Genomic DNA, 23,042 nt, shown 5'->3' on the forward strand with positions numbered 1-23,042 from the left:
AAGCGTTTTTGCACTCAGCAATATAGGGGTGTTGTGAAAAAAACTGGTGTCTTTGTGACGCAAGAGAAGTCGTAGCGACGGTACGCCGAAGGCAGTCTCTTTAGACTGCACAGGAAATACGACTAAGCAGCTATTAGCTTACTTTCGTCAGCAAAGGGTGGACTGGACTTTATTAAGCAGCTATAAATTAGGTGCTGCCGGCAATCCGTAGGCTGGACTTTCTGATCCGCTTGCGCATCTCGGCTTTCATTAAGTCTAACCGATGCACCAAAATGTGATGCAGCGAAGGAATTAATACTTCCGTTTTTTGCACTATAGAAATGGCGCGCTTGGCCTTGTGCCCTAGTGTACTTTGGTTCAGTGGTTAAATATTTATTAGCAGACGAACGAGGATAGTGTGCTCACTAAGAGCCACAAAAACAGGAATGACCGTTGTGGGCGGTCGTAGAGAAGCGTGCTTCGCGGGGGGTCATCTTGATAAGACTTCACTCAAAACATAGGTCTTTACGATGCCAAAACAGTGTTTGCACGAAGGAGAAGTTATATGGAATTATGCACAAAGGTTAATATAACATCAGGAGAACACTCTTGTTCAACGTGTCCTGTGGAGTCTGCCGGTTTCAAGCTGGAAAAGTCTAGCAGCCGGAAAAAGAAAGTTCTGTACTGAGCTGGTGAAAGAGGATATGAGGAGACTTGTTACTGATAGGCAGTTCAAGCGAGACGTCAAGCTTATATGAAATAGCAACGAATGAATCCATTCCTGTACATTGTGGGACTGGCTAAAGTTATGCTCAAGGAATACATATCTCGGCGAAGATGCGAACAGAAGAGTCAGGCAAGAATACCAGCCCGCCGATCATCACTGAGACATAGGAGAAAAACGAAAAAAAAATCAGCATTTTGTTTCGGCAATGTGATGATGGCAATGACTTGGTCGACAGTGTCGATAACTCGCGGAGCCAAATTTTTGCAGAAATAGTAGAAACATGAAACTATACCTTAAGAATGACGATTTCGATGCTAGATCGCCTTCAACTATCGATTTAATCGTGGATTCAATTAAATAAAAAAAGCTCAGACTATGTGCACATTGTTAGGTCTGAAAGAAATTAGAAAACTAGAGTCTGGAACAAGACTAAATTCGTGAGAAGCGCATTTTGAAAAATACTGATTGTATTTCATAAAAAAAGTGTTGTCCTTTAAAATAGTCGTGTCACCGTTTTTTTTGGGACCTCCCTCTTTCTGGCAGGAAGAACGGTGGTGCTGAATAGGTAAGCACGGAGCGGGAGTTTTTGGTGTTTCTGGTCCTCTTCACTATATCCTCGATGCTCTTGAATGCTCCTCAAGCCGCTCGTTTCCTTCTGCCCAGCTCGGAGGTCAGGTCGTTCATGATGTTGATTTCCCGACCCAGATATACATAGCTGGAGCATTCCAATATGTTCGTTCCCTTGAGCGTGAATGAGGCATCAGAAGCCCATCCGTTCTTCATAAACATCGTCTTGTGTAAGTTCAGCTGAAGACCGATCTTTTTACACGTTTCATCAAATTCGGCCAGCATCCGTTCCTCCTGATTGATGTTTCATGTTAGAAGAACGATGTCATCAGCGAAACGAAGATGGTATAAATACCGGCCGTAAACTTTCACTTCCATGTCATCCCATTCCAATCCTCGCATCGCGTTCTTGAGAATGGCGCTAAATATTTTGGGTGAAATTGTGTCACCCTGACGAACCCCTCTCTTCATGTCGATTATGACATCATTGTAGAATGGGAAATTTTGACCATGAAATTGCTATACAACTCACGAAGTATTTTTATTTATGGAGTAGAGATGTCTTTGTTCTCCAAAGCCTACATGACCGCTTCGGTCTCACCTTTATCAAAGGCTTTCTTCAAATCGATGAAAGTGAGACACAGCGGCATCTTGTACTCTCGCGATACTTCTATGAGTTTTGAAGCCGTGTATGTGGTCAATCGTACTGAGCGCTTTTCGAAATCCTGCTTGCTCGCATGTCTGTCCTTCATCTTCCTATCCTGTCTAGGATTGACAGAAGCGAAAAGACACCAAACAGTAGACCTAAATTTGCTGAAATGTTTATTCCTTTTCAAACTGTAACCAGGGTGCTCTGAGGGAAACGCTCGCGGTTTTAATGCCGAGAAGTTTTTCTTTGCATCTACGTGCACAAAATCCACGTGTAATTCTGCATCTGCTGCCCACAGCGGTGTCGACTTCAGTCAGGGAAAACGTCTCAGAAGGACGATGCGTTGTCAACTGCTTACCGAATTTCGCATTTGCATTCGTTCCTTAGCAAGTCGTCAACGTCGTGTGTATCTTCCTGCAGAATGTTGCCCATTTCTTATTTACTCATATTTACTTATAATTATTATATACATACCTATTATACTTCTTTTTAAGGCGTTTTACGCAATGTTGATCTCTATGGCTTAAAGGCATCACCCCACGAATCTGAGGTGATGCAGATTTCAGGTGGAGTATTCTTATAAGATGTAAAGGAGGGTGATTCCATCCATTTTTTCCTAATTGCCGTAAAAAACGGCCCGGGAGGTGCGGCGCCGCAGAAGGCTGGCGCACTCCAGTCGAACTCCTTGTAGAAAAAAGTGCGCCAGAACGCCCGAAGCCGTATCTTCCGGGCTGTTTTTTAATTAGGAAGGAAGAGTTAGGAAGATTTGGGAAAGGAAGGAGGAAGGAAGAAGCAATTAGGAAGAAATGGACGGAATCGCTCTCCTCCGCATAATCTACTATGCCGTATACGAATACTCCACCTGAAATCCGTACCACCTCAGATTCGTGGAGTGACGCCTTTAATCACCCCAGTTTGAGATAAACCGATTTTGGCGCAATGTTGTGGTTCCTGTAGTCAAGTGGGGTATCCCGGGTAGTGAAAATCATTTGACGAGTAGCACAGCGTACGCTAACAGACAAACCCAACCTCGCCGCTATAGTTTCCATTTTGAAGCGGTTTGCTGACCATGACGCACACTGTTAGCGATATCGCTGCCGTGTTTCAAAGAAAAACTCGGATAACTCGGCCATCTCACTATCTTGAATTTTCCGCTAGACCTCAAGTTACTCCACTAGTTTTCCAAATATCACTGTCAGGAAAGGAAGTTGGACTGCACTAACTGTCTTTGATTGGGGCATGCAATATAAGCGCGGAGCTGTGATGTGGTTGAGGTGGAACACAAATCCCTGTCAAGACATGCACTAAGAAATAAGGAAATAGGCACTGCACTAGGAAAGAAACCACCAGCTGTGCGAACAAGGAGTGGACGCTGTGTCCAGTGCTGCTGTACGAAAGCTCTGTTACATTGGAGAGATGAGGTACCTAATGAGATCTGATCAACACTCCGTATATCAATTCTCTACATAATGAGCAAAGCTGCTGCGGTCAAGTGGCAATTAAGTTACAGTGCGCAACAGCAGTGTTGCAACTCACACTTCGCACTCGACACCGATTATACAAACAATGAGAGTGTCATCAAACAATCTGAAGCTTCAGCAAGGTCGGAATCACTTGTACGACACCTTCTGTACAGCACTAAACTATTATTTTCCCCACCGACAACCCAGGAAACTGCACAAGATCCTGCGTAATCTTCTGCACGAATTATTGCGACGACTATGATGCTGTGACAGTGTAAAATCGTATCAAGGAAAACGGGAGAATAAGTCACGGGGATGGACACCTTCATGCGTCCATAGAACAAAAAAGCACGGCGGAGCCAATTTTGAAACCAGGGCTAAAACGTTGGCTGGAAAATCACTGGAGGCATTCTGGATCCATGCCAAAAAAACCCTTCTATGAATCGCAAGGAAGAATATCTCTCGATTACGCGGAAACTAGCGCCACACTTTGGATGTTCTTTTTGATTTGAAAGAGGCACTGGACCCATAATGCCTTCCTTATTGATCAGTTAGTGGTCACTACTGAGCTTTTCCAACCTAAAATTAGCATATGGTGCAATGTCTGCATTAGCGAACGAAAAGTAGACTTAAGGCTTAGTCTGCCTACTTGTGGAGAAATTTGTTCGTTTAAATTTCGAATAGAATTGCTCATTTCAGGCTCTGAAGAAACCGAATTGCTGAAATGTCAGCCAATAAAAGTAATTAACAACCTTGTGCACAGTTCATGAAGATAAATGCAACATCTTATCGTATCGAGATTCATCGAAAGTCAAAGATTCAGTAAGTAGTCTAATAATGTAGGTCACTACAGAATGAAAATCGCATCCGATATGTGAAGAAGTGAAAAAGTTTTCTCCCTCTGTAGTTGAGTGAATTGAATAATTATCAAACTCTGCTTACGACAAAACAATAGAATCAAAAACAAACCTTTCTAGTAACATGTGATTCTCCTGGTGCAGCCAATTCTGGCCTTTCACCATGAAAATGGACGCTGAGGTATGCTTGTTGCTCGCTTTTTTCTGATCCTTCTCCAACTACGACACAGGTGTACCATCCTTCATCTTCCTTCTCCACTTTATAAATCTTCAAACTATTCGAACCAACTCGTTGTGTTCTCGCAGCACCAAAAGGTACATAGGAACCATCTGAAAAGATCAAATACACTAACTAATAAAACACCATTAGAAGCTTGAAGGGGAAATGAGAAGAACGGATAGCCCTACCTTTCAACCAATATTTTGAACTGACGCGTTGCATGACTAAGCATATCAATTCCACATCCTCGCCAACAACTGCCGTTACATTAACAGGACCTTGTTTAATAAGGTGGTCTTTGCTTGGGCTACTGACAACATACATGTTGTGAGATCGCCCTCGCTCCAAACCTACCCCATACACCTCCGCTTCATCCATAGCTGGACGAGATATGCACTAAATATAAAACTTTCATGATCCAACCAACACAACTAAAATGCACTCTAGCGATCGCACGCAAAAATCCTGTATATATTCTCGCGCAGTGTGAAGTGTGAACAATAAATTCAAAGGGCACATTCATGAACCAATGAAAGAGAACGAGAATAAAAGAAGGAATTATATATATATATATATATATATATATATATATATATATATATATATATATATATATATATATATATATATATATATATATATGTATATATATATTGAAGTGGCAATGCAGGGCTAATACGAGGGGTTCGAGTTTCGATGATGGCATATAGAGGCATTATGACACTAACATTGTCACATGAAGGAAAAAATGTGAGAAATTGTGGAGGCAAGGGCTACTGTAGCAAAACGTTTAGTACACAATGCGGATGAAGGGTACTTATTGTCGTCATTATTGCCGCATTCGTTGTGGTTTCGTTTGGAGGGACGTCTTTTTAGTTCAATCGGTCTATTCAACGCTACGCTCTTCACTCCTCAAAGAAGGCTCAAAGATGAGAGGCTTCGGGAAAATCGAAAACAAGATGGTTATGTTTGCAGAACATAGCCCACACAGCTTGACGAAACGGGGCATGTGTATGGTTCTCGGGAGAAAGCGCGAAAGTTCGCTGTATATTCGGAAACTAGATAAGAATTGTGCTAGTGGTTCAGTGATAGAAATGTTTATTAATAGGCAAACGAAGACAGGGTGCTCACTTGGAACCACAAAAGTAGGAATACCCGTAGGGGGTTCCAATTCCGAACAAATGGGTTCACAAAGGATAAACTACGTGGAATTGTGCAAAAATGATAATATAGCTATATAGAATAGGGGTCCTGATTCGGATATCAGGACATTCCGGGCAGCACATTTGAAAATGGAAGCTCAACAATGTTGAAGGCAGAGTTATGACTGAGATAAACAGATGATAGGTTCCGTTATCAACCCACTTCGATTGTGGCCTGCCCATATCGGCGGCCGCATCGACCGCGCCGGAGTCGGAGAACCATCTATGAGTACTATGAAGAAAACACTACCCATACTTAATCTCGTTTGAAGCTGCCACATATTTTCTTTTCAGACGTGCGGCCTTCGGCTGGACAAGCTTACTAGAGGAATGAGTACTCTTTCTTGGTTCTCTTTTATTTTGAATATGCTTGTTGCTATGTTGAGCTGGATTACTGCCTGTATTTGCACATCATCGACGCAATGATTTTGTTAAACAGGTTCGCTAACAAACAATTCTCCAAGCGAATTTCACTATGCTGAGTGTTAACGACAGCGGCCTTGGCCACCAGTAAGGCTATTGTAGGTCCCAGTAAGTAAAACTGTTGGAGCCATAGAGATGTTAACTATGTTAGCTCATGTAGTCGTGTATATTGTATTATTGCCATTGCATGTAATTACCATGTGTTGAGAGGTTCTCTTATTCACCAGTTCAATGTAATTAGCAATGTTTGGCACAGTTGCCCAATTTTGGCTTAGTTTGTGAGCAAGCACGCGGTCCAATAAACCATCTTCACAACTCGAGCAAGGACACAACAAAAACGAAACCAGCGGCCAAAGCCAATATACCGCAGACCGCAAGGGCCATAACCCAGTGCGTTTTTATGGTATTCATTGGTGGATTAAGATCAGGTAGATCAAAACAAAGAATTGAATTTTCTACATCTACCTCGAGCACTTGTGTTGGCGAGCGCAAATTTTTCCTGTTCCTTGGATGATACCAGTGTTCGTAGTAGATCAAAGGCACTATAGAGTACATGAAATCAGAAAGATCGTGCACAGAAGTGTTTGTTGGACCACATTCAATGGGGCAGACGTGATTCTGTATTGTAAGGAACGGATTTATTGTTGACTCAAAAATGAAATCAGTTCCTGTGAGTTCGCTACTACTGTAGCAATCTTTGACCCCAACAACATAGATCCCACATGGTTGATTGATTATGTACTCGATGCAAGCAATAAGCGAACTGGATTCTACCGCGAGAGCGATCTCTCATTCCTTAAAGAGTGCACAGATTTCTCAGTCACGAAGATTTCTATGAACGGGACTCGTTTTGGCATTACATTTGATACTTCCTCTATCAAATTTTGAAGTGAATCATATGGGCACCAAAATGTTAGCGGTGCTTTTTTATTTTCGCAGGAGCAGTTCATGCGATTTGTCCAGTTTACAAAGGTATCGAGAGCAGATGCTTCTGTCTCATATTCAACAAGAAGGTTAGTAATAAACCGGTAGCATCATAGCCTCCATTGGGCCTACAACGAATCCTTTATCAATCAATAAAGAATGCGGTTTTGACAAAGAAATCACTGTCAACGACAATTCGTCGCACTTTTGTGTGGCATAAGATTGTAAACAGAAACGGAAAGATTTCAGTTTCCTTTTATTATACGGAGCAAGTTAGCATCGATTTGAATTACTGGTTGCAACTTACTACTTCATAAACAGTCAAGAACTTCTTTGGAACATGAGCAAAATTCTCAGAACCATGCGTGTTAAAATGGTAAGAAGCAACCGCATACTACACCACCGCAAGTATTAGCACAAGTCGAGTATCCTGGATACGGAGGTGATCTTTTGAACTCAGGAACTATTTCGTCTAGCTCAATTCTAATAGACTTAGACTGAGTGCAAGAGCCCATTTGCGAGCATCCTATTTTGTAGTAGGCTTTGAATTTCGCCTCCTTAATGAAAAATCGCCAGACTCTGGAATACGACAATCTGATGGGTCTCGAAGTTATCTTCATATGTACGATAGTTGTGTTAGCATAGTTAATTTGAATGCAAAGATTAGAGCTGATTCTATTAAATGGGACTTCCTCATTAGAGTGTGCAAATTCCACCTGGTAATTAGTTGGCCTCCAAATGCCAAGAGAGCGACACCAATCAAAAAAGTGAACATTATTTTCATGGGGTACGGAACGAACGTTTTCATTGGAACTGTTGCTTATTTCAATGTAGAATATGGACTTCATTCCCTTTTTGCATTTCGTGTGCATTTAATTAGTCATATGATCGATATGGAGAGATGTAGCGCAGTCGCTAAGAGGTTTCGCTGTAAGTACAACGCCGCGCACTTTATCCTTTATCCTTTATAGTCGACATGATACTAATGTCCGAAGAGTAAAGATGGCAGTGTAATCACTTCAAGTTCACAATGTAATCGTGCTACTTTCGTCTAATGATGATCTCTCCATTTCAAAAATAGAGGTCTTTGATACGTTAGACATAATTCTGCTCATTTCGTTGATGCACAGCAAAAATCTCGAAGGAATTATTTCTCTCCCTTCTTTGCACTTTATGGAGTTGTTGTCATGTGCTCAGGACATATAGTTGACAATGCTAACATAGCTATCAGCAGATATCTGGATACTTGTCTACTTGAAAAAGTAGAGTGTCGGTCAAGACTTCCTTCAAGTTCTTGCTTCATTTGAAGGCAGCATACCACGAATCTGGGGTGGTACGGATTTCAGGAGTATCCGTAAACGGGGTCGTAGATTATGAAGATGAAGGGGTAGTTCCGCTCATCTCTCCCTGAATCACTGCAAGCAGCCGGCTCCTGAATTCTGTTTTGTACGATGCCTTCTATTGCAACGCGCCACCCTTGCACGCATAGCGTCCCTTACTGCCTATCGGGGCAGTCCGATTTGATTTTCGACAAATCGCAGGGCGGAGGCAGCGCAACGGGTGGAACGTTGCAATAGGTGATGTCGTACAAAACAGCATTCTGGAGGCGGCTGTTTGCAGTGATGCAGGGAGAGATGCGCGGAACTATTCCCGTCTCGATAACCTACGACACCGTATACGTAAGCTCCACCTGGAATCCGCACTACCTCAGATTCGTGGTATGCTGCCTTTAAATTTAGCAGATGAACCAAAATGTAGTGGTACCAAAGAAATATTAGCATGTTTGTCGAATCCCTTCTCCAAAAACTAAATACTGCGTTCAATATTCAACACGACGTAGAATCAATTATTCACCATCGTGGTTGATTGTTTGTCGTTGAAATACATCACGTGCCCAACCTTATTATTGAGGGTTAGGTCGAAGATGGAAGATTAAAGGTTATAAGATTTTGAAAACGGAGCAGGATGCTTTCATTGTTATTCACTACACTTTCGAAGCTTTTACATTGCTCCCAAAGTAAGACGTAACTTAGATTTTAAAAAAAGATTAACTTTCTCGGAAGTGTACGTGTAAGGAAATGAGAAAATTCGTTGTCCAAAGGTGTGTGGAACGTCAGAAAAGTGTTTGGTCTTCACAGTGCTACATGTTAGGCGTATGCTTCTGAACGTATCTTAGCTTAAAATCGAGGAAGCCATGTTGAGATGGTCTTTACTTCTACTGAATTGTAATGTAGCGAACAGATTCGATCTGAAGTGCACAGCGCTATATGAGATCAATGATCACCGTACCTTGGATCAGAGCTGTTCACTCGATCTCAAGCCGTTTCTGTTATGCAAAGTAACGTTAGCTCGACTGAGTCAGTTTCAAGTATTGGTGCCGCAAATTTTTGTGTTTTGGAGCATAGATAAGCAGTAATGCTGCTACCTACATAAGTAGTGATTGATTATCTACATCGTCAGAAAGGTGCATTTACACAAATGGTGCAATCGAGTCTTTGGATGTGTAGATGTGCCAAAGTCACATCAGCTCTGTTATGCTTCACGTCTAACGCTTTGAAGCAAGTTTAATGCTGAAAATAAGGCTTAGGCTTGGTAATCTGAGCCAACAGTTTAGTTATTTTTGCGTACACGTCATGGATCCCTCCTACCCTTAGGTTTTAGCATCCCGACCTCAGTAGCTTCATATCACACCCTAGTAGCTTTGGCGGCCAGATCTAAAAAATTAGGAAACCGCCAAGGAATTCTGGAGTCGGTTTAGTCGGACTGCAGACCTAAAAGAGGCCTTATGACGCCGAGCCCTCTACGAAATATATCGGTGATGTATAAAATTTGGTGCCGGAAGAGAAGTTCGTTTTGCTTCTGCGCAGAGAAGATCCAAGAATAATACTGCATACATCGCCACACTGGTGGAATTTCTAAAGAGGAGAACCGAGCTGCTCTAACAGCTCACATACGTGTTCAGCGAGGAATCACCGACCGAGTTCTTTTCTTCTTTTCCTTTGCTACAGATAGAACATAAAGATGTAATTCTAGCAGGGATAATGTCGCAAAAATATTTGAATATTTTTCTCCCTCTGAGACAAGTGAAATTTCGAAGAAATTGGTATTGTATAGACGAAGAGAAAGAGATTTTTAAACCGTAGGAAACGCTAGTAATTTTCCTCTAAAAGATGCTGGAGCGGCTCACAGAATACAAAGTAACCCCCCCCCCCCCTTCGATTCGAATCGATGCCGTCTCATCAACTCACTTCACTCCGCTAAAATTTTAAGATGCTGGTTCCCTTAAAGGCATCACCTCACGAATCTGAGGTGGTACGGATTTAGTACGGAGTATTCGTATACGGGATCGTAGAATATGGAGAGAGAGGTGATCTCGCCCATTTCTTCCTAATTGCCGTAAAAAACGGCCCGGAAGATACGGCTTCGAGCGTCCCGGCGCGATATTTTCTGCAAGTTCGATTGGAGCGCGCCAGCCTTGTGCACGCGCCGCATCTTCCGGGACGTTTCTACGGCAATTAGGAAGAAATGGACGGAATCATCCACCTCTCCATAATCTACTTTCCCGTATACGAATACTCCACCTGAAATCCGTACCACCTCAGATTCGTGGGGTGATGCCTTTAATCGGCAACATGAGTCGACGACTAACTGGAGCAGTTCGCACGCAACTGCACGCTGTACCACTCAAATACGATTCACCATCCAAAGGTGAAGCTAGAGTAAGAAAACAGGCTGTGAGGGAATCTTTCCAGTTTGACTTTGCCATCGATGACATAATGAAAAGATCACTCAAGGATTGTCTCACTAATATCGTCTTGATACCACCCATCATCCACATGCGTCCATTTTTCGATTTCAAATAGCCTGATGAGGTAGCGAGATTAGCTTCACGAGAAGATTTGCTTAAGATTACTAGATGGGAGCTCCACGAGCTCCTAAAGAATGTTTGGCTTTGAGGGTTTATTATAGCTAGAATTTGTGAACGTATCGAGAAGTGGGCAGCTATCATGAAAATTCGCAGTCGCAGATCAAAGAAAAGTACCATGCTATATAACAACGGAACTATTTTGTCACGTGTGTGTATGACGAAATTCCAGAAAGCAGTGAGATGGGTCCCACTTTTGGGTAAATTCCGCAACGGAGATAATCATCCATGAATTATGCTCTGATCACTTCGACAGGCACATCCACTTGCCTCGTCATCATCTGAAGGAAGACGAACATGTCATTCCGGAGGTTCTTCCTTCTAAATTACGACATGATAGCATGTCGGTAAGAAATCGTACGGCACCCAGTTATGAAAGAATAAGATCAGAACATCTGAAGAATCTTCCGCCAGTTCTCATCAACACTCTGACGAGATTCTTTACGCGCTACTCGTCGGAAAGCAAAACTCTCGAGCAGTCCAAGACGAGCAGGAACGTGACGTAAGATTATATAAGGGAGATTCCATTTGAGATCGAAAACTATCGCCCAATCTGCCAGCACAGCCATGCTAGCTAGCAAGGTTTCGAAAAGGGTTCAGCACGACTGACCACATTCACACTCGTCCACACATTCACATTCACACATTCGCAGCATAGTTGGATCTAACTATATATTATTCGTTTGACATTTCTTCATGTTTAGATATAAGACAAAAATTCTCATGTTATACTTCTCCCCTATACAAGCACTCTACAAGTATACTTTATACAAGCATCCAACTCTAGATGAGTGTTATTTTCTTCTGATATTTTTTGCTTTTAAGTCCACATCCAGTTTTTCAGATAGCAGATAACATCTGATTCGTTGTTGGCAAATCAGATGTTATTCAAAAATGTGAATGATATAACCTAATCAAATTGGACGAGGAAAGTTGCAATTTGACAACGATTTTGCTGAATTTCATAAGTGGAGAATCTAAATTAAAATCAAGGATCGCACATGTACTGGTTCACACGTGTACTGGACGATTACGGGTTATTGAAAGGATGAAGTGCACTGCGTTTATCAATACCTATGGGGAAGCACCTAAGTGCACAACTCCTCAGAATTCGATTGAGGTTTATGAACGAACCTGCATTACAATAATTTGCGAGGGCTAGCCGATGTTTTAAGTCAACGTTTTCATCCTCCCAGAAAAGTCTGGTGCCAATGTATCGATACCGAAAGGATGAGAAGCTTGGTTGCCACTTGGGCATCCGAACCCCTGATCGATAGTGCAGCTACAGCGGAACCTCTTAGCGATTGCTCAACACCGCCCCTACGAGTTATTCTGTGAGTAAAGATGATGCAATAAGAAGAGAGCTACCTGCACACTTCCACTGTAGTTGCCTATAATTTTTATTGTGGCATTGACAGGATTACTGTAGAAATTGGTGGTGGACGCCACGCCCATTTCACTGATTGCATCAATCAGAGGAGTCCCGTTCACATACACCATAGGGATTTCGTATCTCACATTCTTTGCTAGACAGGAGAGCTGAAAAAAAGACATAGCCAAAAAAAAAACTTACATGTGCAGTTAAAATGGTTGTACCTGCCAGCTTTTGTCACGCACATTTTGGTTCACTTCAAGATGAACATTAGTGGGCGCGTGAACGACAAGGGAGTAGTACACTTGCGGGTGGCCATCGTTAATAGGAAATGTTTCTAGAAATGGGGGGACACCATGACAAGAGTATATCCCGGAGTCATCTAAAGTGCACCACCTTTCTTTTTTGCCTGCGCAGAGAGAGAGAGAGAGAGAAAAGATTCGTTTGAAAACGCGACCCTGAGAAACCTGACGTATTCTGAGATTTCCCCAAATTTGTCTTAGTCGAGCCTCGTCGTCAGTTAGAGATATTCGAGAAGACAATTTTCCGACCTGAATGCTGCATCTTAAAAGAAAATCATCGAAAAACTACTTTCTAAGAAATCGAAGAACAAAAAATTAGTACCTTCGTCCAAACGATTTTCGCTCGAACAAATACGCATTCCAGGATGATATCTTGACCAACCACAACATCCACAACAATAGGACTATCCGGGCGATTCTCTTTGCTTGGAAAAACTAACTGCGGCGGATCGGGATGTCCAAAAAGTGTGCCGTTATTATTTTGATCAACCTGGAGATAGGACTAATTAATCGCTTTGAATTTAATTCGAGTGAAACCATTCATTTGATAGAGTAGAAGGAGTCGTTGAAGTAAGGTTACACAGCTTCCGAATTGGAAGATGTTAAAAACAAAAGTGATAATTCCCTGATAGATTTCTCACCAAGCGGTTAACAATTACCCCAGGAAATCATCACATCTTCACTATGGACTTAGGTGATCTAGAAACGGCATGCTAGCGGAGAAATTTAGCATTCACCAAGAGTAAAAACAGAGAAGAAAAGGGAGTCCCTTGAGCCGAACAACCTGCAGTGAGCGGACTTTGCAACCGCAACTTAACAAGCCGCTGAAACAATAATATATACCTAAAAATTCAATGAGAATGTGAAGAACTGGAAAGGAACACATTTTTGTCAAGGGACTTCTAAGCATTGATTATTCTGGATTCAATGGTTCCAAGAATAGACATTTTAATCGCACTACGGCAATTATCAATCTCCGAAGAAAACTGGGCAACTGTTTTGTTTATCTGAAAAAAGTTTATTATTTTACTCAGGAATCTTCTCCAGAGGAATCACAGCCGATTGATCGCGAGGCTATGAGAAGTGTCCCATACTGGCGGATCGTAGGAAAAAGAGACAGTAGAAGATCTGGTGGATACCGTCGCTTCGTCAACACGAACGTGGGAATGAACATCGATTCTTTCTAACAACTTGCGACCCGAATCGGACTTCTGCAGATGAAGATGTGGTTCAACGCCAGGTTTGACTGTCTTCGTCGCTTACATTCAAATATCAAGCTATGAGGAAGAGGGAGCCCACCCTTTCTAGACGGATCAAAAAAAAAATCCACAGGACCACAGTTAGTGATTTCAACGGCAAAAGTGATCCCTTCAAAAACACCTGGAAAACTTCACTTCAAACCACACTACCTACAGTGGAAAGAGCAGAAGGGAGGGTTTCCTGAGATCCTCATGACGACTAGGACCACCGATGAAAAGTCTCAATTCCGAAACATTCGCCCCAGCGCAGGACAGGGAGTTGCCTGGTAAAGGGTACGATAGCGAAATAGACCACATTATCTGAGTCAACCGTCAGGGGAACCCTGACGGTTGACTCAGATAATGTGGTCAGACAAAAAGGACAAAACAGACAAAAAAGGTTCCTGACAGACATGGGATTGTATCAAAGTTCGACAAGAAATCGGACCATCGTTTCCTTCAAAGAAAATTTTCCTTCTCACAAGAAGAAAAGTTCACATAGCGAAGTCTCTGGACCAAAATTAGTGGGACCTCTTCGCTGCGTAGGTCAGCTTTTTTGGGAAGATACCACAATGAACAACATCAACAATGAATAATTTAGTTTCGTTGAACATGTTGACGACGGGTGCGTGTAAAGAGGGTCCCGGAAGAATTTTGAGCATGCCCTCTCATGTCTCGTTAGAGCAATTAGCGATGGTGCGTATCCCAAAAGAGATTCATTTTCAGATTTAAATAGGTGACTCTGCTTACCACCTACCGCTAATCATACGCTGCATCACCGGCTAGAGGTGAGGATGTTGATTTTGTGATGTGAGGTGAACCAAAAGAACCAAAACCAAAAAGTACCAAAGTACCAAAAGAAGCAAGAGAAATCCTAACGTGAAATATGAGATGAGGATACATCTAATAGCTTAAATTACCTACATAAAAATCTTCGTTACATTGCTGCTTTCAAAAGTAACGCTAATGAGAATTATCATTATCCTGTAACTTCCAAGCCTTTTTGTAGCCTAATTTATTTCTGGACAGAGGGACCTTTTGTATCTCTGACTTCTTGGAACTTACAGGAAAAAAAAGAGTTCAAATTTGATAAGATTTCTAGACTTTCTGAAAGTAATATAAAGACAAACTGACTCCCTTTCTTAATTAGAACACCATACAAAATCTCATGTACTTGTATCTGACTCTATTATTCTTTGATTTATTCGGTAATTTCGACAACTCACACCACTCTTCTTTGCATATTTCTTTGTAACTGCACAGTTCTATGCGTCTCTGTAGCTAGAACAACATCTAAGACGGTTGTCCGCGTCTTCATGAACGACAGGAGCGTGACCTCGTCGAGGTATGTTCGCGTATCCGCCGGCATATCCACTGGACACGTTATGTCTCGGAGGCATTCGCGTAGGATTCGCCAGAACCCTTTTTACCGTTCCCATTTGACGACTACGCGAAAAAATCAGAGACCTCCAAAGTGATCAAAAGACACTTATTTCCAGGAACTCTCGAGCTGGCACATCAGCGAGGAGGTGCACGAGTTGCACGCAACCACAAAGTAACATCCAAACTCGTGAAATCTTGCAGGGAAGCAAAATAGAAGACCTCAAGAGAGAAGAGCAGCAGTATCCAGTAGACTAAACCTGCGGAATCATTCGCTGCGCTCTTCAGAACTTCGCCAATTGTAAAACAAGAATGACCGCTCTCCGAAATCCAAATAGACAAACCGCAGCATCGAGAAGTTATATGGAGAAAGTCATCCAAGATCTACTCTGTTCTCTCCGAAAGCCACGTCCAACTGCCCTCTCAGCATCTGAAAAGGTTAACATGCCATCCCAGAAAACCATCCAACGTGCGACTTGCCATGATGTCGACAAAGAATCAAAAAGACAATGGCATCAGGTCCTATCACCATCCGAAGCTCCACTTTCCCACAAGATTCCTTCTCAGTTGGAGAAAGGCAAGACTTGTTTTTGTTCTGTTTCGGTTTTTTTTGGATTGTTTCGGTTTGTTTTGGTTTTGATAGGTTGACACAATTTCACACAAAAAAAAATTCAGGGCTTTTCTCAAAAACGTCATGTAAATAAAAATTGCAAAATGAATGACAACTGCACCAGTTTTCATCTTGCTGAGTATATCGTTCTTAAATCTGACACCAGCTAAATGGATTGAATGCTAGGAGAATTCGACGAGACCTTTAGAAAGAGAAGCATATAAGGGGATCGAGTGTAAATGTAGTGAAAAAGACCAAGAACAAAAGTCTACATTCTCTAATACCAATTCTCTAATATTTAATACCAAATCTAACACAATAATAATAATAATAGTAAAGGTTTACTGCTTTGATCTATGCTTCAGAGACCTGGGCAATTCAAAAACAGGATGAAATTGCGGTCAGCGTCACTGAAGGCTCAACCGAAATTGTGACGGTAAAAGTATACATCTTCACTTTACTGAAAGAGGGGAATTGAGATACTCTCCTACGTAGGCGATCAAAGATTAGAGATGACGCCGGATTTGTCAAGGAGAGTAAAACAAAGTGGGAGTAGCATATTATGCATTGACAACTGTTGTACCAGGACCATGACCGACTGGGTTCCATTCGATACGATACTGAACAATTTAAGCGTGAATTTTATAAAATTTGATGCCCTAAAAACTTCAGAATCTGTTCACGTTGTTAAATATCAAAGATTATAAATAACTTTGAGAGAATAGCAGCCTGAGAAATGCTTTTAGTAGTACTCCACAGAAAAAGGTTTACCCTACAAAATAGTCATGGCTTACTCGACTTAATAGGGTACGTATCGTTAGATACCCGCAGCCTCCGCGACAAGCTATCCTCAGGGCAACTATTGGCAACGGCAATCGTTAATTGCGCTGCATTAATAGCGTCAGCAGAGCATTACGCTGCCCCGCCCATCACATCGTCTGCAAAACATGCCTCGCAGGGCACGTTATCACTGGTATTGCTTCTGTACGGAATATCGATAACTTACGTAGGAGATACATCGAACAACTGCACACGAAATGCCAGAAATAGAAAATAATGGTGAATAGAAAATAATGGTGTTTTATTTGTGTAAAACAAACGATTCGAAACGTTTACAAACTATTGCAATTCTCACGTGCACTAAACACTGTATAAATACACATTTACTACATATTTATATTTTCTCCATAGTTTCTTTCAATCACAAATCTATGTCTTCCAATGACCAGGTTCTCGTTTTACACTTTTAACGTTTTTTCTGGAACGTTTTCAGCTACAAATATGTTTTCCATGTTGTCTTATTCTTCTACGAATTTTTGCTTCATTTTTAGCATTTTCATTTTCTACGTTTTTCTCCACTTTCTAAGTTGCTGCGTTGTTGCCTTTTCGTCCTTCGAACCTTCCTAGAAATCAACTCTATCACGTTCTTGCAATACAAACCATGGCACTTAACCTCAGTGGTGTGGTGATGGATGTGCGTGGCTTAGTGATCACAACTACCCTACAATATGCTTGCTCTGGTCTACCGACAGCCAGTTCTGCAGGCTGTCGGTAGAAGAGAGCAAGCATATTGTAGGGATAGCTACAGATAATCGACTGCGGGTACCTAACGACCGCCTCTTCTCCTCTCCCGACTTTCCAGGGGGGCTGATGTCATCGACAACTTGACGCAATTTCCTGTATCTTAGCCGAGGTGTGCGGTCCTTAAACATAGCTCTGCCCAAACTGCGAAACCTTACGTCTCGCGCGAACTGTCTATCCACACTCAGTCCAGAACTTTCGTTTTCGGTCAGGTGACCACTCCAGCTTGAACACGACAAACTCCTCCAAACTCGCTGAACAAAATGATCTGCTTGTCGCCTTAACATATCACCAAAGAAGCGAAGACTATTTTCTGTAGCCACCTTCGATGATGGAGGAGAGTCGAACGCGGCTTCAAAGTCCAGAAACGCTAGTTGCATTGGCTTGAAATACCACTGCCAGATTTTGATCACTCTCCTGACGATGAACACTAGCCGCGCGTTGTTCCTTTGCGATGTTTAACAAGTTGGTCCAGAATAGTCCGCTCCAAAACCTTATATATAACACTCAGCAACGAGATTCCTCAATAGTTCCTAAGGTCCGTGACGGATCCTTTTGTCGAATTATATTGAAAAGATGATTTTCATCATCTCAGAAATCCCAGACGGAGGAAGATATTTCAGCTTTTCTACGCAAATTCCGTCCTCTCTGCCAGATTTTCCATTTTTTCCAAGTGAACCCTCTGAATTGCAAAGGCTGCTTCACCTACGCCACTCCGTTAGCAGTTTTGAGGACTGGAGGACATCTTTTCACTTCGCCGCTGAACTGTTTCGTTAAGGCATAGGCTTTGCGCGGGTTCTCGTCCTCCCACGCCTTTTCAAACTCCCTCGCTCTTGACATCCACTTGTTATCGCGGTCTTGTTACAGTTGACGACAAAACTTCCTTCTAAGACGCTTTTCCTGGTTGACATCGCCAGTGCTGCGCGCGACGCATAAGGAATCATAAGTGGGTCATCTCTCACCAGATGCAAAGGCAAACTTCTTCCACGGCACATAAACCAGAAGTGTTTCCCTTGTAGCACCCTGGATGCACCTTGTGAAGGAATCCGCATCGGAAAGCTTTTCTTCTGGTCCGTACCCCAACATGAATAGACACACGTTGGCGGAATTTTGTTCTGCATTCATCGTCTTTCAGACCTGCCATGTCGATTTTCGGTTGAAGAGGAACTTCTCGGTTTCTCTTGTGGAACCGTATCTTGAAGGTGAGAAGAACTGGACGGTGGTCAGAGTCGAACGCGACGTCCCAAACAGCTCTAGATTTTCGGATAATCGGCTGAGGAATGTTCCTCGCCAGAAGGTAGTCAAGCTGAAGTTTAAGAGTCCTCATCTTCCGCTTGCGCTGCTCTTCAGACGGTAAAAGGGTTGACCCCTGCGGCGTGAGCTGATGGCGTCGATAATTCCTCTTAAACATGGAAGAGATGAAGCCCGTGTGTTTTGAAGCTGTGAACTGAACTGTGGTCAGAGTCGAATCACCGTTGTTCGCTTCGCGCTACGCTGGATATCAACATTTTCCTAGCACATCTGATTGTTTTTCGAGTCAAATCTTCACATTTGCGCCATTTCGACAATGACCACCTGCTGGGTATTTTAGACATGAACGCATTGAATTCATCAGAGATGGCATATTTACCGTTGTCCTCAGCGGTTTCCGTAGATGCATGAGCACTTACGATCCAGAGTTTATGCCATCTGCGATCCCGCCGTCTTTCAAAGGCGCATCTAGACGACGTTGAACCAAATCCCTCTACTAGGTAGTTGAAATCGCTCCTAACAGCTATTACGCAGCCTCCCACTTTCTTTTCATCAGCATCGCCGCAGCAGATAGTGTAATTGTGGATACTGAAGAGAGGGCCATCCCTAATGAGTGTTTCCTCCAACGCAACAAACGACGCATGTAGATATCATAGCAGTTTGGACAAATCGGCTTGTTAGAGTTCACTCCACAGCTATGTTGATGACTGGACGGATGTTAGCGGCCGAAGATTCCATTTTCTTTCTAAGCATTTGACCTACGAGAATATGGGCTCTGGCAGTGTGCTGGACGACAGCACCTTTTGCAACGTATGGGAATCTTTCGCCATATAATACTACAGGTTATACAGCTCTTACATCCCCAATGTATTAGTTAGTTAAACCAGGAGCAGATAGCAAGCAGAGTTGTATACGCGGCCCAAGAATTCCAAAAAAAAAGCCCAAAATTACTCATATTGCTGGTTTTTGGGATCTTCTACTTCTTTTGGAGTTTAGATGGCAAAACTTTTAAATTTAATGCTTTTTTAAATTTTTTTCATATAGATATTGAAAGAACCAGACTAGCCAAAAGAGAGGAATTCAGCTAATGAGAGCTTCTTTAGACTTTCTATCCGAATATGGTAATGATATTTTTAAAAGCCGTTCCGTTTTCCTGAAATGAGAGAACCTGTTAAATCTTTCCGAATCCGATTTTTGCTCGAGTGCGCAAAATGATATCTGATCTTGAATGAGATCTAATAACCAGAGCAAACATAACGTTAGGCGACCCCCCTTTTTTTAGAAGAGAACTTTCTCCCTCAAATCGTATATCTTCTGACTTTCAGGACTCCGTTTCGAAAAATGGCACTCTTCTCGTCTCTGTCCCTTCGAAATTCAAAAAAATCTAGAGTTGTATGTAGCTTTAAAAAAAGCTCAGAAACAATAATATTCCTATTTTGTAGGCCATTTTTTCTTCTAGGTAATGCTAATATAGTGTTTTCACAGTGCTCTTCTCACAAATTTATTTACAATTTATTAAAACCTAATTGTGTGCCCGAATCTGAGCTTTTTAGGATATTACATTTCATAAAATCCAAGTTAAAACGGCTCAGAACGACATACTGTCGAAATTTTCGTTCCTAGGTGTAGTTTCACTTTTCTGCCTCTTTTGCAAAAATTCGGCTCAACGGGGTATCGAACCTGTGCGGTTCAATTATTACATTGCCAAAATAAAATGTTGATTTTTTGCGTTTAGAGGTCCGTTGTAGCCACCCGGTCGAGGGTTCGAAACCGCCCTAGTGCAAACCAAGCCCTTCATCCCTCCGGGGTCGATAAATTGGTACCAGACTTGTCTGGGAGGATGAAAACACTGACTTAATCGTCGGCTGGCCCCCGCAAGTCATTGTATAGGCCAATACGCGTTCCAAAAAAAAAAAATCAACGATTATGAATTCCAGTAAAACGCGTTGGCGCATCCCAAGTGGATTGATACGCCTGTAACTTTGACTTTGACTTTACTTGGTGTTTTCTCGCTTCTATTACCCATTGAATTTCTCTTCTGCCATTTCCTCTAAGCAAATTTTTACTTTTTCAGCTTATGCTATCACATATGCTAGTAAAAAGCGCTAATTTGTCAGTCTGTTCAACGCGAATCCAACGCGAACGCTCAAAAAGCATGCGTTTCTCAAAGTTGAGTAATCAAACCAGTTTATTGCAGCTCTAGCTTTCTGCTCGATCTCTCACAAACTGGTTTCTTAAATTTCCATTAAAGAAATATCGAGGTGGAAAAAGCAGTTGAACCTGCGAGACAACACTTGAACAGAAAGACGAAAGATAATGAAGAGCCAAGTGGACGATGAGGTGGAGCATTGCCTGAGGTGATTATCAGGATTGCCCCTTTGTAATGTTTAGAATCGGACAAAACTTGGCTTTCAGGAGTAGGACAATACTGATTATACATGTAAGTGTCCCTTGCCTGGTGCTCTCGAAATACAATAATTAAAGGTGGGTCAAATCGACATGAAGCACGAGTGTAGTTACACGAACGGTCACGCTGGAGCGGCTCTTAACCGCTCACTGCGTCCTGTGAGCAGTTTGCTTGGCGATTTGCCAAAATCACGTGGAGTGAAGTCATCCACAGATCGACAGTGGCCGCAATTTTTTGTTTTTTTCTTTCTTTTGCTTTCTCTCTTTTCTCTTTCTGTTTTCTTCGTCTTTCAAATTTCTTTTTTTCGTATTTCTGCTATGTTTGCTGTATTTGATTTTGTTATGTAGACCTACATTGCATCTGTATAGTTCTAAGGTTATTATAATGTTTTTCTTCATGTTTTGCTAGAAAAATTCGGTCCATTGTATTTATTCCTATGTTAATGTTCTCTTTTTCGTTTCTTCCTCCCCTATCCTTCCTCCCTTACAAACAAAAAAAAACAATAGTATGAAACTAAATACACGTATAAAAACAATACAATAACTTAACAACAATACAGATACAAAGCAGATCTATACATTAGGTTGAGTCGAAAGTTCTCGGACAAATTGACAATATTTTTATTTATTTTGCAATTTTCAAACGATAACTAACTGTAAATCATTTGAAGTATGCCCCATTGGCATCGATGGTCTTCTGCCAACGTTTAGGCAGATCGTAGATGCCTTTGCTCCAGAGCGCTGGGGACTGCTCCTTGAAGAACTGCTCGAGAGGCCTTTTTGATGTTGTCGCGGGTTTGGAAGTCTTGACCATCCAGATGACGTTGAAGACAGGAAAAAAGGTGGTAGTCCGAAGGAGCTAGATCTGGGGAATACGGTGGGTGTGGTAAAATGTTCCAACCGAATTTCGTCAGTTCCGCCTTGGTCGTTTTTGCAATGTGCGGCCGAGCGTTGTCGTGGTGGAAGTAGACTTCGCGCTGTTGCGGGCGTGCAGTTTCGAGATTTGACTTCAAATTCCTCACTTGCTCAACGTAGACGTCTGTGGTCACTGTACATCCCTCATCGAGTAGCTCCCAGTATTTGACGCCGTGCATGCTCCACCAGATGCAGAGCATAACCTTTTTGGCATGTACGTTGGGTTCAGGGACGTCTTCTGCATCCGTACCTTTGTCAACCCATTGGGCACGCCGCTGAATGTTAGAATAGGAAATCCACTTCTCATCCCCGGTGACTAGGTGCTCAAGCCAAGTGTGGGCGCGCTTGAGCGTGAGGAGAGAAAGTGCCGTATCAGCGCGGCAGTCTATGTCATACTGCGTCAGAGCATGTGGTACCCATCGACCTAGTTTTCGCACCTTGTCGATTGACTTCAATCCGCGAGCAACTGAGGTTTGACTCACCCTAAGAGTGACTGTCAGTTCGCGAGTGGTTTGATACGGATCCGCTTCCACCTGTCTCCGCAGCAAGTCCAAATCCAACTCCATCGGGCGTCCCGAACGGTCTTCATCTTCAATGGAATAGTCGCACGAGCTTCGAGTGCCACTTGTAGACTGTACTTCTAGCGGGGGCGTGCTCCTTGTAAACTTCCTTCAGACGTCTATCGATATCCGCGGGTTCCTGGCCAGATAGATGGAGAAAGAGTATGACGTTGCGGAGATGGAGTGATGACCGCTTGAAATTACGTGGCGTGGTAGCAGGAAAGGAAGTAGCTCAGTGTAATTGTTAACCTACACTTTGAAGAGCCTTTTATACTCTATCAAACGGTAGCTAACATGTCCATTTTTGTCAGCTCTTTGCTGAGTGATGATCTCTAGAAGTCATCACTACCATATTGTCCGAGAACTTTCGACCTAATAACAAAGGCAAATACAGCAAACGCAGCAAAAATACAAAAAAAAAAGACTTACAAGACGAAAAAACCAGGCAGGAAAGCAAAAAATGAGAACAAACAAAAAACTGCGGCCATTCT

The 23,042-nt window shown here is 42.4% G+C and overlaps 3 protein-coding genes across 6 annotated transcripts in view; all 3 read right to left on the reverse strand.

Annotated features, from left to right (window-relative positions):
• RB195_022721 (uncharacterized protein) overlaps positions 1-18,259 on the reverse strand; it is a gene marked incomplete at both ends in the record, with an annotated part of 50,827 nt that extends 32,568 nt beyond the window's left edge. The window contains 9 exons of one of the 4 annotated variants that reach the window (XM_064209933.1): positions 4,355-4,572; positions 4,651-4,858; positions 12,305-12,475; positions 12,533-12,645; positions 12,705-12,717; positions 12,776-12,859; positions 12,933-13,100; positions 17,279-17,420; positions 18,129-18,259. In XM_064209933.1, coding sequence (XP_064065817.1) covers positions 4,355-4,572; positions 4,651-4,858; positions 12,305-12,475; positions 12,533-12,645; positions 12,705-12,717; positions 12,776-12,859; positions 12,933-13,100; positions 17,279-17,420; positions 18,129-18,259 — 1,248 coding nt within the window. The other 3 variants (XM_064209932.1, XM_064209930.1, XM_064209929.1) reach the window with 3 other exon arrangements.
• A 118-nt stretch (positions 18,260-18,377) lies between these two features.
• On the reverse strand, positions 18,378-18,830 carry RB195_022727 (uncharacterized protein; the record flags this gene model as incomplete). The annotated part of the gene is made up of 1 exon (XM_064209939.1): positions 18,378-18,830. The coding sequence occupies one exon, from the start codon at positions 18,828-18,830 to the stop codon at positions 18,378-18,380; it is 453 nt and encodes a 150-aa protein (XP_064065820.1).
• Positions 18,831-21,783: 2,953 nt separating this feature from the next.
• Positions 21,784-22,557, reverse strand: RB195_022728 (uncharacterized protein; the record flags this gene model as incomplete). Its single annotated transcript, XM_064209940.1, has 1 exon — positions 21,784-22,557. One exon carries the CDS (start codon positions 22,555-22,557, stop codon positions 21,784-21,786), a length of 774 nt encoding a protein of 257 aa, XP_064065821.1.
• Between the last annotated feature and the right edge of the window lie 485 nt (positions 22,558-23,042).

Source organism: Necator americanus, chromosome X (assembly GCF_031761385.1).
Source record: "Necator americanus strain Aroian chromosome X, whole genome shotgun sequence".
NCBI lineage: Eukaryota > Metazoa > Nematoda > Chromadorea > Rhabditida > Ancylostomatidae > Necator > Necator americanus.